General features: G+C 37.4%; 1 protein-coding gene across 2 annotated transcripts; it reads right to left on the bottom strand.

Moving 5' to 3' along the window:
- Positions 1–4,392: 4,392 nt before the first annotated feature.
- LOC132631035 (uncharacterized) lies at positions 4,393–19,205 on the bottom strand. 2 transcript variants are annotated; one of them, XM_060346633.1, is made up of 9 exons: positions 18,955–19,205; positions 18,782–18,844; positions 18,213–18,268; positions 12,268–12,361; positions 12,050–12,110; positions 10,249–10,330; positions 8,117–8,172; positions 4,981–5,044; positions 4,393–4,718 (listed from the first exon to the last, which is right to left on the bottom strand). In XM_060346633.1, the coding sequence occupies exons 1-9, from the start codon at positions 19,081–19,083 to the stop codon at positions 4,655–4,657; spliced, it is 669 nt and encodes a 222-aa protein (XP_060202616.1). In that variant the 5' UTR covers positions 19,084–19,205; the 3' UTR covers positions 4,393–4,654. The 2 variants fall into 2 exon arrangements, with proteins under 2 accessions (XP_060202616.1, XP_060202617.1); XM_060346634.1 differs by lacking the exon at positions 4,981–5,044.
- Positions 19,206–19,445: the final 240 nt, after the last annotated feature.

Here is a 19,445-nt window from a genome sequence, read left to right as displayed (position 1 = left end):
ACGTGTCCCATAATTAATGAGACGTGATACGAGGTAACGTGCGTTACGACGGTTCCCGAGGTCGGCCATTCGGGACAAGACACATGGCCGATATCAGAGGGACGTGACATAACTGTTCCCGCCAAAACTAAAATATAAGGACGGGCTTATGAAATCACCAGTTTTGTGACTTATCCACTTCCCGTTACTCCGGTAAAACTACGGTCCGGAAAGTGTGGGGACTATCTATATACGGTAAAAACCGGATATATGCAAGACCGGTGACACCAGGGCCGAGGGTAAGACCAGATGCGCACGAGTATGATCAGTCTTTTCTTCAGACCAGGGGATTGCGCCAGATGTGATTGATCCGAGAAAAGATAAGTAAATCAGTTGGTCTGGCATCTCCGGACCAAACTCGGCGTTGCCGTTAGTCCGGTTTCTCCAAGTCAAGTTCTCATGGCCGTTAGTCCGGTTTTCTCCATGTCCGAATTGATCGTGGCCGTTGGTCCGGTTAATTTGTTGCAGAACCGCCACGCCTCAAAACAGTTCGGCCATTTTGTACTGACAACCGTACAGGTGTCAGACCGTACGGTCCAACTTTATCCTTTTGGGGTTTCTTTATTCTAAAAAGACTTTGTGTTGTATGTAAGGCCCATGAGGCAAAACTATAAATAATGAACATTTCCCTACTTTTAGGGGTTAGTTCTTTGAGATCTAGAACATTGTAATAGAAAATATTTATTGAAGCTCTCTCTCTCTCTCTCTCTCTCTCTCTCTTTGGTCCAAATCAGTGGCATTTTGATCTTGCTTATTCATTCAACATTAGTTAATTTAATCATCAATATCTACATATTATTTCAAGGCATTACCACATATACTCATATATACATATTATCGCATACGAGATCATACATATTCCACATCAACCCAAAATAGATTAAAGTTTATCCACATATTTTATACCTCACCTATAAATTCAATTGATTATCTAAATTCGGGATAAACAAGAACTAATTAAACAAGGCAGAATAGCTTGGGACCCCCATGAACTTGTCGATTTTTATTTAGTGTACACCTAAACTATGCGTTGGCTTAATTACCCCCCTGAACTTGGTAATATGATAGTCTCGAACCCCCTAGACGCTGATGTGGCAAAGAGCATGAACACACTCTCTTTTAGGCGCGTGGAAGGGTCAAAAATCGAAAAATCAGCTTCCAAGTAGAGTATTTTTCAACTATTAATCGCCATATAATCAATATAATGATTTATTTTTTCCAATTGTGTTTCTTTTTGTTTTTTCTTAATATTCATTGCATATTTTATCCCAATTGTATTTTTTTCTTTTTAGATATAATGATTATTTATTTCAACTATGTGTTTTTTTTCCTTTTTTTGGATCAAAATCTAAATAACTTAGTTGAAACTCTATTTATTCTAGCCAAATAAAAAGAAGGTTTAGCAAAAGTAATGAAGTTTAGACGGTGTATTTTCTACAAAAAAAAAAATTGTGTATTTTTCTTTTCATGCAATTACTATTTATTTCAACTTTACATTATTTTTTCGGGTCAAATTCTTAAAATATTTGGTTGATATTTTATTTATTTCGTTTTAGATACAATGATTATTTGCTTTAACTATGTATTTCTTCTTTTTCTGGCCAAATATATATAAATAACTTGATTAGAATATCATTATCTTTAGCCAAATAAAAAAAAATTATGGTCAAAATATTGTTGTTTCAAGTTCTCTTTTTACAGATTTAGCCCAAAAAAGATGATCTAAATAATTGGTGAACTTAAAAAGGTAAAAAATATATATTTTATCCTTAAAAAATGCCACATGGACAAAAAAATCCATGTGGCAGCGCGTGTGTCACACGACCATGGGTTGTCAGCGTCTAGGGGGGTCAAGACTATCATATTACCAAGTTCAGGGGGTAATTAAGCCAACGCATAGTTTAGGTGTACACTGAATAAAAATCGACAAGTTCAGGGGGGTTCCAAGCTATTCTGCCAATTAAACAACGAAGAAAAATATTATTGCTTCTTTTGTGACAGACTGTAGAGTATCTTCGGATCATATGAGACCCATAAATTTGGGGGCACTATGGTTGACTTTATACCCATGAACTTTTGTTTTTTGCTTTTCTTGGGCTGTTTAAAAGTTGAGGCTACAAATTTAACAGAGTATTAAAGAGAAAAGAAACCTTAACTAAATCAAGATAAGATACAAGAAAAGAGAAACAAAGTCCTTTATTTTGGCAGCATCTTTAGCCTTAGAGGAATATGCCCTATAACATAGTTGGCATTCATATATGCAGGTACTCTAGTTGAGCTGTTTAATAGTTACACGTACTTTTGAAAGATGAAGTAGGAGCTTCTATGGTGTGCTCACTTGTTACACAGAAATAAACATGTTGAAATGGTAGCAGGGAAAATGAAATGGCTAAGTGCGTGCAGTAGGAAGGGAAATATTTTCAAGAAAATAAGTGGTTTTTTTTTTTTTTTTGTGTGTGTGTGTGTTCGGTGCGTAAGAAAAATATATATATTATCTAAAAGCATTTGTACATAATCTAGACAAATATTATGGGAGGTGGGGGTAGGAGTGTGGGGTGGTGCGGATGACTGCTACGAGGTAGGCGTGAAGATAAAGTGTGTTGGAGGGGTGAGGAGGACACAATCAATGTGGAATGCCACTTGTGGAACTTAATTTCCATATCTCCTACTAAGAAAGTTATTTTCCACATTTTTAAGGAGCTTGTTTTGCTAGAGAAAATGTTTCGTTAAATAAATTGATCAACCAAACATCAAAAATTTGAGAAATGTTTTCTGAAAAGTATTTTCCTTCATACTGTACACACCCTAAAACTCATAAGAAATTAATTAAAGGACTAGAACAAATTGAACAAACTATGTATAATATTATAGCATTAGGTTTATTAGTTGTGTACTCGAAATCATGAACGGAGCTAGGGCCAGACCAAAAATCATGAGGTACATTTGAAGTTTTTGCACGGATTTCCCTTCAAACGCACTTGTCTTTAATTTTTGTCCTGTGGTCTTTAATTTTTATCCCTCCCGCTTTTAGTAAAATATTCAATTCGCTCGGCATAAGTTCTGTAACATTTTTATCTTTCAGAAACTGAGCTATTGCCTCGCTCGGCATAAGTTCTGTAGGGATTAAGTTATGCGGCATAAGTTTTGTAGTATTTTTCAGATTATATTGAATGTTGAAAGTTTTGTCTTTTCCGGCATAACTTGTGTGGATGTTATGATACATATGCGGAAGCTAAATATAAACTTTGCCGAGTGAAATTTAAACTTATGTCGTTTTTCAGATTATATTGATTGTTGCAAGTCTTATCTTTCCCGGCATAACTTTTGGAATGTTATGATACATATGCCGAAGCTAAACATAAACTTTGCGGAGTGAAATCTAAGTTATGCCGCGCCAAAAGTGCTGAAGGCCAAAAATTAAAAATCACCCAAATAAGGACATTTGTGCGAATAACCAACTAAGATAATCTTTGTCAAGTAGTTGCGGACACGGGACATCGAATATGTTAGCTTGGGAAAATCCAATACAGAGTACCTCGAAGGGATGTTGAATGAATTGATCTTACCATCTAATAGTTGAAAACAAAACTGTTGTCCAAATACATAGTTGTTAGGTTGATCCAAATGCATATTTAGGGTAGTAGCAGGAAACTTGACGAACAATATTAGTGTTTTAAGCACCAAACAGACAAGGAAAAAGGAAAAAAAAAGAAGACTGGATGTGTGTTGGGTGAAGGATGAAAAAGATAAGAGGAAAGAAAAATCATTGACTACTACGGAAACGAGAGAGATATCTATACTTCAAGCTCAGCACACATCCTAAGTGAGAGAGCAATACAAGCGTCGTGCTGTTAGGCGAAGCAGCCTGAATGTTGCAACTTAGATGGTAAAAGCCCAGTAGCCGAAAGTATCACTAGCTTATGCTCTGATCCGAGTAGCATGTGACACGAAGTTTTACCATAACATTCCTCTAAGAACCGGTATAGAATTGATTCAATTATGAAATCATGAAAAGTCATTGGTTGGGCTAACATATAAACACCATAATCCATAGTATTATCTATATGCATATTCCCCCTTTATGATATGTGGAAATGACTTTTGTTGTTAGATTCCCAGCTACTGTATTCTCCTCTCCATTTGTTGTACTCTCATGTATTGACATAAGGCGTCCAGGAGGAGCAGCCATTTTTATTTTTCTGTTTGAAACCGAGCTCTATAAAACTTGTTACGTCCCTTTGGATAAAGTTCATTTCTTTCTTATAATAATAATACTCATTCCATTATACTAAAGAAGACATATATGTGTATTAATAAATCGTAAATACATTTCGAGGTTTGGCGAAGCGTTCAAAAAGGGGAAAACTTGGAAAATAAAATTAAATATATCAAATGTTTTTTCACCCTATTGGTGACGAAACGTGTATCAGAACTCTGGAAAGAAAAAGGTTCATAACAAAAATATTACAGGGAAACTCAAGCAGCAGCTTCTATTTCTTCTTCCGGAATCTAACTTCTACATAATTTTCCCCTAACAAAATGTTGTAAACTTGTACACCTAACCCTTCCATCATCTAATTCAATTCAGAACCTTACTTCTCTATAACAAATAAAACTATTCAACTTTTGCCACTACTACGCCAGGGACGCTGGTCTCGGCAACAGTCTCCCTTACAAACCTGCAAGGGAAAAAAAAAGTTATACCAAGTCTCCCTCCAACAACATATCCAGTGAAATCCCACAAGTGAGGTCTGAGGAGGGTAGAGTGTACGCAGACCTTGCCCCTACCTTGGAAGGTAGAGAGGTTTCCGATAGACCCTCAGCTCATAATAAAGCAATAACAAAGCAGGTCAAATAGGAAAAAAGAGCAGTAGCTACAAGAATTAACACTAAACTCTGTGGATAGGAAGACACAAGCTATTAAGAGGAAGAGGAGAATACTTTTCCAACTTATCTCGAGATGATTGCAAAGTGTAGACAGCCAGGATGAAGGAAAGCATGACCCCTGCTTGCAACCATAGCAATAGATTAATTAAATATAATAACAAACCCAACTGAAAGTATTGCTGTTCTATGAAGTATTGAGGGGAGGTCCCACTGAACATTCCCTGATAACACATTAGACATATGTTGCTCAGATCCTTCAAAATTCTTATCGTACCAGTGTCGATCCGATGGGTCAACCTAGCTTGAGTGCACTGAATATGGCTGTGGGTGTAGGGGCGGGAAACTTCGGTTTGGTATCTTGATTTTTGGTTTCTCAATGGTATATACCAAATTCTTTGTTTGGTTTCGGTTCGGTGCTCGATATAGGCCTGGTATACTGGGCTATCTTTCTTCTTAAAAAGGGGCTATTTTCTGTAATTGACTTGAAAGCTATGTTGCTCGGACCCTTCACTTTTGCCGCCGTACCCGTGTCCGACACGACACGACACGGGTTTGGGTACGGAATTCGTGTCGGATCCGGTCAATAGAGATCGGATACTTTGACCGAAATTCATGACCAAATTAAAGAAAAAATTTGAGATTATGATTTCTCAAGATAACAAAAAGTAGAGATTTGAAGACATGAGATGGCACACCTTCAATATTATGTAGAAAATTTAACTAGTTTCTCGGAGCACGCAGTCTAGCACCTAGTAGAATGGAAGATTGAATCACATGTCTGGTACAAAATACATGTAGGTGCTTCCACAAAAAGCTCTCATAATCTAGGCATATTCTTGTAGCTATATTATTAGAATTTTGAATTATTTTTGCCGAATCCCCGCACCCGTATCCGTACCCACGAATCTTAAAATTTAGATCATGCCGAGTCCGACCTCTAGATCCATACCCGTATCCGACACCCGCACCCGAGTCCGAGCAACATAGCTTGAAAGTGACTAAATAACTTATACAAGTTCAATTCATATAAAATACTCTGAAGAACAAAGGTTCAAACTAGTAACATCTGGATTTCTACTTGAAATATATCCGACAATTCTGATGATTTTGTTTTCAAGGCACATATTAGTCACATCGTTCTTTCCTAGTTCTTCGAGAAGATTTATTTATGTTCACGTCTAATAGTATTAACGAACGAACACATTCAGCATAGCATTGCATCCCACTTTTTTTTTTTTATGCAAACTAATTATCTCCAATCTTTTGAAAGCAGCTGGCTGCTGCTTTACAAGGCCTGGATGGCCTAAAACAGCAGCTAAAGGCCAACAAGTTCAGCCATCGCAAACTCATGTAATAACTAGCGACAGCAGCACTAACTGGAAAACTGTGATGCATATATTGGGTTTGCTGGTTTGGGCTCGTAAGTCATAACATGTATAATATTTAATTAATGTAGTAAAATAGTTCGGTATTTCGATTAAGACTTTAAAACCGTAAATCGAATCGAAGACCGAACTTCTAAAAAACTAAAACTGAAACCAGACCAATGAACCAAATTAATTTCGTTCAGTCTACCCTTATGTGGGTGGGGGATCCACACTGGATTTGGTCAACCTAAGTTGAGTGCTTTGACTACACCTATGGTCGAGAAATATAGGTTGATTGGGTATTTGGTTTGATTTTTGTATATATATATATAACAACAACATACCCAGTGTAATCCCACAAGTGGGGTCTGGAGAGGGTAGAGTGTACGCAGATCTTACATCTACCTTGCAAGTAGAGAGGCTGTTTTCGAAAGACCCTCGGCTTAAGAGAAAGCATGACAGAAAATGTCAGACAAGGATCAATGAAAGTAGTGAAGGCATGGCAAAATACTATAGATAAGCATTATGAAGGCATGAAAAGATTTGTAACTAGTAATAAAAGGAAAAGGAATGCTAGAATAATAAAATAACAAAAATGATGAAACCGATACTAATCCTACCGGTAAGGAAAAGCAAAAAGTGAATCTACTCACTACTAGCCTTCTACCCTAATCCTCGATCTCCACACCCTCCTATCTAGGGTCATGTCCTCGAAAAGCCGAAGACTTGCCATGTCCTGCCTGATCACCTCTCTCCAATACTTTTTCGGCCTACCTCTACCTCTCCTCTAGCCCTGCATCGCCAGCCTCTCACACCACCTCACCGGAGCCTCTGTGTCTCTTCGCTGGACATGGCCGAACCATCTCAGCCTCGCCTCCCGCATCTTATCCTCCACGGAGGCCACTCCCACTTAATCCCGGATATCTTCATTCCTAACCATATCTCTTCTAGTAAGCCCACACATCCATCTCAACATTTTCATTTCCGCAACTTTCATCTTCTGGACATGAGAGTTCTTGACTGGCCACTATACAAGATAACTTATGAATAAACTATGAAGTGTTTTACCAAAAATGTAATTATTATTATTATTATGACAATAATGTAATTATTATAGCTTTTTTTTTTCAATAAGGAATTTAGGTGATGAAGAATCTTTACTTCAAGATCCGCCGGTGTCTTTTGCCCACACCGGCATGCATTAGACCAAAGCCAATTGAATATATAAAAGGTGTTATTAACTTCTACATATCTCATTAAAGATTAACAACTAGTACATATAAACCATGGCTCCCAAACAATGCCTGACCAATTAAGTCAGGAAACATAATACTACTAACAAAACCAGCATCGACACAGTGCCAGTGCTATCAAAAGTGAAAAGCGCAAAAAAGCTCTATGGTCAGCTGGGGCTTTAAGCGCAAAGCGCAAATAAAGCGGGACCTTTAATTTAAAAAGACGCAATGGAGCAAAAATACAAATATATATATATGTTTAGTCCAAGACTAATAATAATGCGTATGAATAACAAATATGCGGACAAAGAAATTGTAAAAACATTACGATAAAGCGAAATATCAATTATCTAGTGTTATCTCTTCAAAAGAGGCTCATTGGCAAGGAAAAGTATGTCTTAGAGCCTTGATGATGAAATTACAGCGCACATAAAGCGAGGCGAAGCGCTCAACATGTTTTGAGCCTCGCTTCAGGGCTTAAGCGCGCTTTAAGTGCGCCTTTGACAACACTGCACAGTGCTACATTCAATAGAATTAAATTGAAGCTTATGAAAGTAAGATAAGCCCTTCAGCTTAGCATGAATTTACCTGACCCAAAGAGAACATAAAATCCCGACGCCACATCTATCTCCGACTGCTCTTCCCTAAAATTAATGAAAACTTATTATAAGCGAAAAATAATAATCAGAATAAAGTAAAAGTAAAACCGAAAGTCCAAAGATAAATTGTTAGGAGAAAGTTAAAAGATCAATAAGATGACTTATGAGCAAGAAAATTTGCCAAAGGGATCATTAAATATATAATATAATACAGTTAATGATGCAATCAATACCAATAAGCTTAAGTTTCTTAGCATAAAAGAAGTTGCTAAATAAGCCAAAATATTGACCTATGACGGTTGCTCATATCAAGATAAAGGGAAGCTTTAGCAGCTAAAGCAAGACAACCCGTTATAATCTCTGTTATAAAGCAAGAAGCATTTGCAGTCAGTGTGGTTTATGCATTTGTAAAAAACAAACTTTTATGGAAGCAACCCACCAAAAGAAAGGTAGTGGCACAAGAACAGGAAGCACTGATGGTAGCCTAAAAACATGGGGTTTTGGCTACATTTTGCCTCTTAATCGCTACACTTCAATTGTGTTTGAACTAGAATATGAGTATTTTATACTTATTAAGTGAATTATATTGTGTAGGACTTGATTCCGAGCTAAGAAGCATATTTGGAGCTAAAACGGACACTTTGCAGCTTCGAAGTATGAGTAGAAGCTCAAGAAATTCAACCGGGATCGAGTTCGGGATTTAAGGACCAAGTCTACATATGAGAAATTGAAGAAAAATGAGAAGCGGAAAATTTGGGGCAGGCACTGTGATGGCTGAAATTGGTTTGCACAAGTCTCTGAAAATACCCCTTGCCGCGACGCGACAGTTCATTGTTGGTCCTTATTTCTTCATCGCCTCGTTAAGAGTATTTTGGTCCAACGCCGTTGGTAGTTGGTACACAGTATAATTACATCAAGAGCACGATTTAGAAGGAAATTTTGACAGAGGGAAGATTGAGAGAGCGGCTAAGGCTTGGAGGCATAAGGATTTATTGCTTTTAGTCATCAACAATGGATTTAATACGTGAATTCGGGTCGAAAATTGGTTGTAATGTTTTCTAGTTTTCATACCTTTAAGACGATGAATTCCTCTTCATCTAAGGAATAGTTTTCCCTTAGGGTTTTGAGTTTTGAAAGAAATGGTGTTTTGAAATCTATTTGTGGATTGGACTCTTGTTTAATTGCTTATATTCATTAATGGAGCTACGAACGGAATTACGGAGTTATCCATTATTTTATTTAATTGAAAGAGGAACATTTTAGTGAAATTTTTTGGTTTTAATTAGTGATTCTTCTAAGTAAACGAAAGAGCTTCTTGAATTATTGATTGAACCAAGATATGAAAATATTCGTGAGACGTCTTCCTGATAGGTTTGGATCCAAAATTGATAGAAGATCCACTACAGTCTATTGTGTTTTTGTTGGAAGGCACCTGGTATCAAGGAGTAAGAAGCAAAGTTGTATTTCAATCCAGTGCAGACTCCAAGTACAGAGCTATGGCTCGGTCTACATATGGAAAATATGGATACATCACCTTTTAAATGAAGTTGGTTTGAAACCTTTATCACTAGCAAAACTTTGGCGCAATAATCAGGTTGCTCTGTATATTGCCTCAAATTCAGTGTATCACGAAAAAAACTAGAGATATTGAAGTTGATTGTCACTTTATTCGCGAGAAAATTCAGGAGAATCTGTTTTCCACTGGTTTCCACCGGCAATGTTAAGACAAGAGAACAACTGGGTGATATATTTACAAAGGCCTTAAATGGGAATTGAGTTAAATATCTCTGTAACAAGTTGGGCATAATTAACACCTACACCCCAATGGTTAACGTCTATGCTCCAACATGAGGGGGCAGTTTTACAGAATATTGTACCTAATCGGATATTGTATATAGGTACATTTATAAGCTGCGGTTTTGTAGGAATTTGTAGGATTTATTACCTTGGTTAGAATGCTCTTCTCATGTAATTATACCACTTATTGTTGAGTAATAGAATATACGAAATTCCTCCAATACTTGTTGAACAACATAGAACAATCACAGAGTTGAATCACTATTCACACTTGTTACCAAAAAGGCAAGCTTTGCTAGGAAGATTAACTTAAGAGAAAGTTACCATGTGTATCTAGCAAGCACATGCTTCGGCCAGTGCTGTGGATCCCAAAATTGTTTACGTATATCAGGATGAAGTTCAATATCTGTTCATAAATACATTAGAACTAATATCAGTAAAAATAATCATTGAGAAGGGGACAAAAGTCCTAAACCAATCAATCAATAAAAGAGAATATGAGGAAGTGAAAATAAGTTATTCAGCCTGTCCTCAGTCAATTAACTAGTTGAAGGCTACTAGAGAAGTTCTGCAGCTTGCACTTAGTATCCTTATGTGGGAAATTTAAATTAAAAAAAAAAAAAAAAAAACTTTTCATTTCTCTTGGACCTAAGTCGACATGTTCTTATTTAAGCAACAGGTTTCCATTTTGGTCAACTAAGATTCTCTAAAAAAATGGCTCATGACTAGGATGAAAAACATAGTGAAAAGATAGTGTCAATAAATAACACACTTTTTGTCTTGAAGCTAGACAGTATTTATCATAATCTTTATTAAAAAAAAAAAAGGGGGGGGGGGGGGGGGGGGGGGGAGAGATTCGAGAATAAATTGCTTAATTATTCCCTCAAGCATGTTGGGGTTTATATAGCGTGTACAAAAGTAATCTCAAAAAAGAAAGGGAAGTGTGCAAGTAATCCAAAAAAGGAATGGAAATTACTTCATAATAATTCCTATTTCTATATACACAATTATAAGGATTCTGAAACTTTCCTATATATACAAGGACTGGGTTCTTGCCGTATTAATAATTTTCCTCATTCTTAACACTCCTCCTGAAGTAAGAGCTAACATATTGTATGCTCCTAATTTGCCACAAATATAATCAATTCTGGAGCCATGAAGTAATTTTTTTAAAATATCTGCTAATCGATCATTTGAGTTGACAAAACCTGTCACAATGCACCTCGTTTCGATCTTTTGTCGAATTAAATGACAATCTTTGTTCTTTCATGAAACACTGGATTCAAAGCAATGTGTCTTGCAGCTGATACCAGGTAAAAGAATGACAAAAAGAAGAGATGTTGGGGATGAGTTGCTTGATTATTCCCTCAAGCATGTTGGGATTTAATTAGCGTTCACAAGTAATCTTAAAAAGGAAACGAAAATAATTCATATTTCTAATTACACAATTGTAAGGACTCTAAGCCTTTCTTTTTTATATATACGGAATGAATCTTTCCTTATTAATTATTTCCTAATTCTTAGCAATCTTAAACAACTCAACCAGTGTGCAAGTAGGACATACAAGCCAAAACATTTCACACGATAAAGGAACTCTTGAAGGTCAAATTTCTGCTTACTTATGGAGCCACCAAATGCTATGATGAAACAATGTACGTTATTATGTTGGGTGTATGAAAAGGAGTATAACATTTGCATTGTCAAATGATAAGAAATGATAGCATTTGCATTGTCAACAAAGAGTAACTTAAGCTCCCCACAATATACTCGAGTGTTATAGGACCAACTCTTTTTAAAAATTTTCAGCTTGTTTATTTCTTAAACAAAAAACAATCTCATCTAGTATATGTGGTATTTTTACTATGAACAAGAATAACACACAAGTGTCAAGAAACCAGTTGATCAAAAATCATATTATGTAAGACATTTCCGTCAAGCATAACAGAGAAGTCTGTCTTTTTCATCCCCTTTTTAATAATTATCTTCCACGTGTTTAGTACGCATCGTTGTCCTTGGGGACGGAGCTGGGGAGAGAAAGAGACTGCATTTACTTATATTACTTGCAAATTGTATTGCACCTTTCTATTGGCATGCTACAAAGAACTTGAGAGGACAGAACACATACAGTGATGAGGCATATCAATGACCTTAGCAGTAACACCAAGCAAATCACCTCCAGAATACCTCTGTAATAAATGGAAGATCCACTCAGTTCAGACAATACTAGGGGAAACATGGAAGTAAATATGAAAAGGGGGTAAAGGGGTAAATAAAAGGTCAGGATAATTGTGAGACAACATATATAAGCTAAGGCCTACTTTTCCCCTCAAATTCAGGCCTTACCAAATGCACATCAATCATTGGAACTTCAGAGCTCTTCCGATTGATCACAAACAGCCATGGCACGTGATATTTTTCTCTTCCAACTTGGAATGATCTGCAGATGAATTATTGATAATAATAGTAAGTAATCACGCACTTCCGGGAGTTGTTAGTGAATCAGGACAGGTAAATGGAAAAACGCAGAAATTAAGCAGGAGAGAAGAATCTCCATATTACATAATAGATAGTCAGTGACCGCACCAGAAGAAACATTAGACCACACAGAGTCGAAACTGACGCCACATTCATTGGAATAAGAAATCAGTGATTCAGTTGACTATTCTATAAAAGACAGTAAAAAAAAAATCCCCAAGTGCTATTAGAGCTATGAAAATTTCATGACCTCTACAATATAGTACTGCCGGGGGGGGGATGGGAAGTGGGATAAGAAAGAAAGGGGTTAACCTTTTACCAGTAAAAGAAACCATGTAAAGATAGCAAAAACGTCATATTTGTTCATTGTCAAGTGTGAATATGATAAGAGATGGAGCCTAAATACCAACTCACACTAAAAGCCAGCACAAACCTGTCATTCTGGCAAAACCAATAAAGGACATCAATGAAGTCCATAGTGGAAAGTGTATGACGCATAGCTTTGTAAAGGAATCTGGGCTCATATAACAATGATAAGAGCTTCAAGATGTGATCCTAATCCTATGAGGCGTTCATGTATGTGGTATGAGGATCAACATTGATTCCCTCATTATGGTACAAATACAGGGCAAAATCTCCTAAGAGCAAGAGCATTTGTCATGCTAAGTTAAGGTTCTCACTGCCTTGACCACCTCCTGCTTACATTACCATCTAAATCTTCAGCGGCAAAAACTCAACTTACCATCACATCACCTAAATATCAATAAGTTATACTTGCATCATAACAAGTGCAGGTATCCAACTAATTTATTTCCATCTCGTACTAGTTGTGACAGCTACTTGAGGATCTAGTTATGAATAGTCAATGATATAACAACCCTAAGCAATATCGTCGTTGAGTTGTCTTAATAAATATCTAGTGTGCAGATGGAGACCTTACGAGAACATATCCTCTCGGAGTTTGTAGTCTTTCCTATAGGATCGTTTTCCTTCTATATAAAGGGAGCTCTTCTATACTAGTAAGATTTGACTCACCCTGGGAATCTACATACAAAAACATGTCTCATCATTGTGTCATTATGATCCTTTTAGAAACAGAAAGATAAAGCCTCTCAAACATAACTGCCTAATAAAAATGGTCATTCTCAAAGATATGTGTGCACTCTAACGGAAACAGCCTCTCTACCTCCCATGGTAGGGGTAAGGTATGCGTACACTCTACCCTCCCCAGACCCCACTTACCCACTTTGTGAGATTACACTAGGTATGTTGTTGTTGTCGTCTATGTTGCTCGGACTCGGGTGCGGGTATCGGATACGGTTACGGATCGAGAGGTCGGATTCGGCATGATCTAAATTTTAAGATTCGTGGGTATGGATCCGAGTATGGATATGGGTGCGGGGATTCGGCAAAAAATAATTCAAAATTCTAATAATATAGCTACAATAATATGCAAAAAATAATTCAAAACTCTTATGATAATTTTTTAATTTAAAAGTTCATTGGGTATATGCAGGTCATTAGTGTGTGTTTTTACTTTTTTTTATAAAATAAGGGACAAAATTCGGATGAAGTAATATTGTACTAATTAATGTGCACGTGGACTATCCATATACCAAGTGTTTCAGAATTGATACCAAAAAAAAAAAAAAAAACTCGTTTTGCACTTATAGAACAAAAAGAAACTCAAGTCGTCTTCCCCAATTGGTTGACCTAGTCATCTTCCCCAATTTCTTTAAACTCTTTCTTCTTCCCAATAACCATGAAAATCGAAATAGGAAGAATTATGGACCTATTCAAGCCCTTCCCAACTGCTGCATATACGCAAGGCAAGTCCATCACTCTGCAATTGGTTTAACTCTCTGTTTTTTTCGATTTGGCCTGCTATATGAAGCAAACAATGTTGAAGACATCTGAAACAGAGATAAAGAGACTAGTTAAATTTTCTACATAATATTGAAGGTATGCCATTCCATGTCTTCAAATCTCTACTTTTTGTTATCTTGAGAAATCATAATCTCAAAATTTTTCTCTAATTTGGTCATGAATTTTGGTCAAAGTATCCAATCTCCATTGACCGGATCTGACACGAATTCCGTACCCAAACCCGTGTCGGTGTCGTGTCGACACGGGTACGGCGGCAAAAGTGCCGGGTCCGAGCAACATAGGTTGTTGTTGGTAATTCACTATGATTTTCATGATATCCTTCACTACTTCCCAAAACTTGTAAAGAAGCCTTATAAAGTAACCATCTGGCCTCGGTGCCTTGTCAGCACCACATAATCTGATAGTAGTCAACACTTCCTCTTCCTCAAAAAGCCTTTACATCCATTCAGCCTCCTTCCCAGACAGTCTTGGACATTTATTTTTTTATTCAGTCTTGGACATTAAGAATAATTAAATTCAGGTTTCCATGTTTCAGTAATTAAGGTCCTTATAAAACTGAAATCTCATCTTTGATGACCTCTCGCTTAGAAACCTGCTGTCCATTGATCTTAAGTTTATCCAAATTATTGACTCTTTTGTGAGTTAACCACTCTGTGGAAAAATAATTGCATTATTCCCTCCTTCAACCACAACAAGCTGGATCTTTGCCTCCAAGCTATCTCTTCAGACTTGGTCACTTCCTCAAATTCCATCTCTAACCTGCTTTGGGTACAAGTTCCTCGTCAGTGAGGTTTCTTTGTTGTTGTATCTTGTCTAATTTTTGCACCTCCTCCAGCAATTTCGAGTTTTTGTTATCCGGATCACCATCATTTTCATGATTCCAGTCAGCTCGACTGCTAAGATGTAGTTAGACATACCTCTGACTTCAAAAGGATTCCACTACCCTTTAATCATCTGAGTGGTCTCCGTCCACCAATTGTCAATATTGATTTCTTTTTTCCCACTCACCTCATTGCAGTAATATGGGTAAGTGATCAGATTTTAACTTGGCATTAGTGACTTTGATATTGTTGTATTCTTCATTCCATTAAGTCGAAACTAAGAATATGTCCAGTCTTGATGCAACAATATGATTGTTTCCTCTATACCATGTGTAAATCCCTCCACCCAATGGAAAATTAATCAAATCAAGATCCTCCATGGAATCAGAGAACTGCTGCATAGATCTATTATACCTTTCCCCACTCCTTCTTTCATTGTTGGACCTTATTATACTAAAATCACCACATACCACCCATGTACCCCCTACACCACCCCCTAGAAGCTACTAATTCCCACCATAGATCTTATCTCTCCTTATACTGTTAGAATCACACACTCCTGGAATAAACCATGTAAAGTTTTGAGAGACAGAAGACAATCTGCATGAGAAGTAACTTCAATTAAAATTGCTTTATAACTACTACTACTTTTTTTGAGAAAAGGCGACAACAAAATTGATCTATAACAAAGTTTCTTAGTCTATACGGCATCACAATCTCCACTCCTCTATTGTGGTATTTCTAGCCATCTTTTGATATTCACCCTTCCCTTTCGGGTGTGGTGTGTGGAGGAATATAATGAAGGGGTGGGATGCTTTTATCGATAACGTTATTTTAAGGTTGGGGATGGGAGTAGAGTTAGAATATGGGGGCAAAGTGGTGCGGGGATTTGGTGCTAAAGATGAATTCCCGGGTGTTGTATAGACAGACTCTTGTCAAAGGGAGATGTCCGTTCAGCAAGTTAGGGGGACATAAGGGGATGGAACTTTTTGGGATTTGAGATTAAGGAGGGATTTCCAGGAATGGGAGGTGGCTTAGTTTCAGAGATTGCTAGCCTTACGTCATAAGCAATGCGAGCCAGTTGATAGACCCGATGCTTTGTTCTGCGAGGTGGGGAGTAACAGAATGTTCTCAGTCAAGTCAACAACAAACAACAACAAAAACAACATACTCAGCGTAGTTCCACAAGTGGGGTCAGGGGAGGCCGGGATGGTAGGATGTACGCAGACCTTACCCCTACCTTTATGGGGTAGAGAGGTTGTTTCCGATACTCTCGGCTCAAAAGAAAAGACAGGGATGTCACAACAAATAGCAAGGTAAAAAATATGGTATCAAGAAAAATAAGACAACAAAATAGCAAGATTAAAAGCAAACGAGGCAACAGATAGTAATACACATTGAAGAAAAGAAACTACGCGATTACTACCTAATACTAATAATACGGAGACCACTCGGCTACCTACTACCCTTCTAGCCTAATCCTTGACCTCCACATCCTTCCTATCTAGGGTCATGTCCTCGGTAAGCTGAAGTTATGCCATGTCCTGTCTAATCACCTCCCCCAGTTCTTTTTCGGCCTTCCTCTACCTATCCTAACTCTTGTTATAGCCAACCTCTCACACCTCCTTACTGCCGCATCCACACACCTCCTCTTCACATACCCGAACCATCTCAGTCTCGCTTCCCGCATCTTGTCTGCCATGGGGGTCACTTCCACCTTGCCACATATAACTTTGTTCCTGACCATATCCCCTAGTATGTCCACACATACATCTGAGCATCCTCATCTTCTGGTACAGGCCAGCACTTTACCCCATACGACAAGGTCGGTCTAACTACCACTCTGTAGAATTTACCTTTAAGCTTTGGCGACACATTCTTATCACACAGTAATCCGAGTGCGAGCCTCCATTTTACCCAACCCACCCCAATACGACGAGTAACATCATCATCAATCTCCCATCTCCTATTATTATGGACCCAAGATACTTGAAACTAGTTTCTTGGGTAGGAGTGCATCGATCTTCACGAATTGAACTTGCACTCTAGATACTCTACCTTAGTCCTGCTTAACATGAAACCTTTAGACTCTAGGGTCTGTCGCCAAACTTCCAACCTATCATTAACTCCATCGCGCATCTCGTCGATCAGTACTATGTCATCTGCGAATAACATACACCACGGTACATCTCCTTAAATATGTCATGTTAATTCATCCATCACTAATGCGAGTAGGAACGGGCTAAGGGCTGATCCATAGTGCAGCCCTAACATGACCAAAAGTGATCTGAGTCACCCCCCACTGTTCTAAGCCGGGTCTTGGCTCCATCCACAGTTCTCTGTCAAGTCCTTGTACGAAAAGTTGTTGGCTAGGTCGGAAAATAATGTTCCTTTTGATTCGGTGTGGATTCCCAGGGTGCGTAAGAAGATGTGCTTCTTCACTTGGTTAGCTACTAGAGGGGTCATTTTGACGACATAGAATCTTAATAAACGGAAGGTTGTCTGCATTAGTTGGTGTTTCTTTTGTAAAGAGGTAGGTGAGGACATAAATCACATTTTGTTGCATTACAATCTAGAAACAAGGTTATGATGGGATATCTTTAGATGGTTCGGCATTTCATGGGTGATGCCAAGATCCGTGAATTGAGTTGATGTTCAGTTGGATGACTGGAGCTAGGAGAAGAAGGCAAAAGGCTTGGACTGTTACTCCTCTTTCTTTAATGTGGGTCATTTGGAGAGAGAGAAGTAGGAGGGCTTTTGAAGGGACAGAAATGAGCTTTGCTCAACTGAGGAGTAGCCTTCATTTCCTTATTTTCTTTTGGTGCACCCTTGTAGTTTCTAGTTGTATAGGGATTGGGTGTCTTTTGGAAAGAACCATAGTTTATAGGTTTCTCCGTTTTTGGGTAGATCTCTTGTATATGGCCATCTCAGCCTTGTTATTATTAAGAGATTCTTTACTTGATAAAAAAAAACGGTGGATCCACCCCTGTTAACATGAATGTGCAAGTTGCATTTCACCATAATAAATCTATGGCATGACATAATACATTGAATATACAAGAAAATAAGAAAAAGCATAAAGTTTTGTCTATTCATGAAGCTCACATCTTGTAAGGATCAGCTCCAGTGTAACCAGTTGGTTTTGGAATCGGTATCAACACCTACACCGACAAATTCAAAAACCCCATAAGCACAAACTAAAGAAATCAGCGGCAAAATCCCAAAAAGTTAAGGATTAATAGCACTTTTGGTCCCTCAATTATTGATAAATTCTAACTTTGATCCTTCTAATATTTGACTAAGCACATATAACCTTCAATTAATAGAAATATGCACTTTTGATCCCTTTGATTGTGAATATTCACAAATTTACCATAATATTAGTCACTCTGCCACTTAATTACCCATTTATTATGTAAAGCTTGTACTGTTACTCCATATTTAACAGCAATATAGTTCTAAAGGTAGTTTAAAAGTATAACATACTTCTTACATAAAAGGACTAAAAACACACATTTCGATTATAGTCAAAAGTTAAATGTTCTTCGTGCAGATATCACAATTCACAAGGACCAAAATCAGAATAACCTATAATTTAGGGACCAAAAATGCTATTATCCCCGAGAACTTACAACCCCAAAAATCACACATGTGAGGAGAAAAGGCAAAATTACCTCGCGATTAACCCCAAAAATGGGGCAGTGTTTTCCAATCATATCATGCCAAACAGTCCTCGACTGCAAGTGAATCAACCACATAAACATGGCAAATTAAACACTAAAGACCGTTTCTTTGTACATATAACATAGATATATAAAGAGAGTTAGGGGGGGGGGGGGGTACGTACAGAGTGGTATTGACCCATTTTACTCATGGGAACGATGTCACCTGGGCGGTAGGCAATTACACAATTGGTTGAAATCATCAGCAAAAATACAACAATAAGAAGGGAGTCAACTCCATGGTCAATCCCCATCTTGATGAGTTTCCTGGAGGACCCAATTTTCTTGTATATGATTCTGAGAAGGATTGCTGAAATTCAGAAGAGCGATTTACCCCAGTCCGCAACTGTTCTAAGTTTCGACAAAATGACTGAACTGGTCCCAAGGTTTTAAATATAAAATAATCCACTCAAATATACTCGTTTTAATTTGACTGAGCACGAAATTTAAAAAATAAAAAAATACTTAATTTTGTGGTCTTAAATTAAAAATGTGGTGTACTTTAAATCTTATGGTGTTAAATTTTCCATGTAGAATGTTGAAATTGAAAAACTTACAAAATATAGAAAGAATCAGTCTTTTTGGACATACTAAAAAGAAAAGTAAGACATTTAAA

This window comes from Lycium barbarum, chromosome 3, assembly GCF_019175385.1.
Source record: "Lycium barbarum isolate Lr01 chromosome 3, ASM1917538v2, whole genome shotgun sequence".
Lineage (NCBI taxonomy): Eukaryota > Viridiplantae > Streptophyta > Magnoliopsida > Solanales > Solanaceae > Lycium > Lycium barbarum.
Note: the sequence above shows the minus strand (reverse complement) of the source record. Positions and strands in the feature narration are given on the sequence as shown.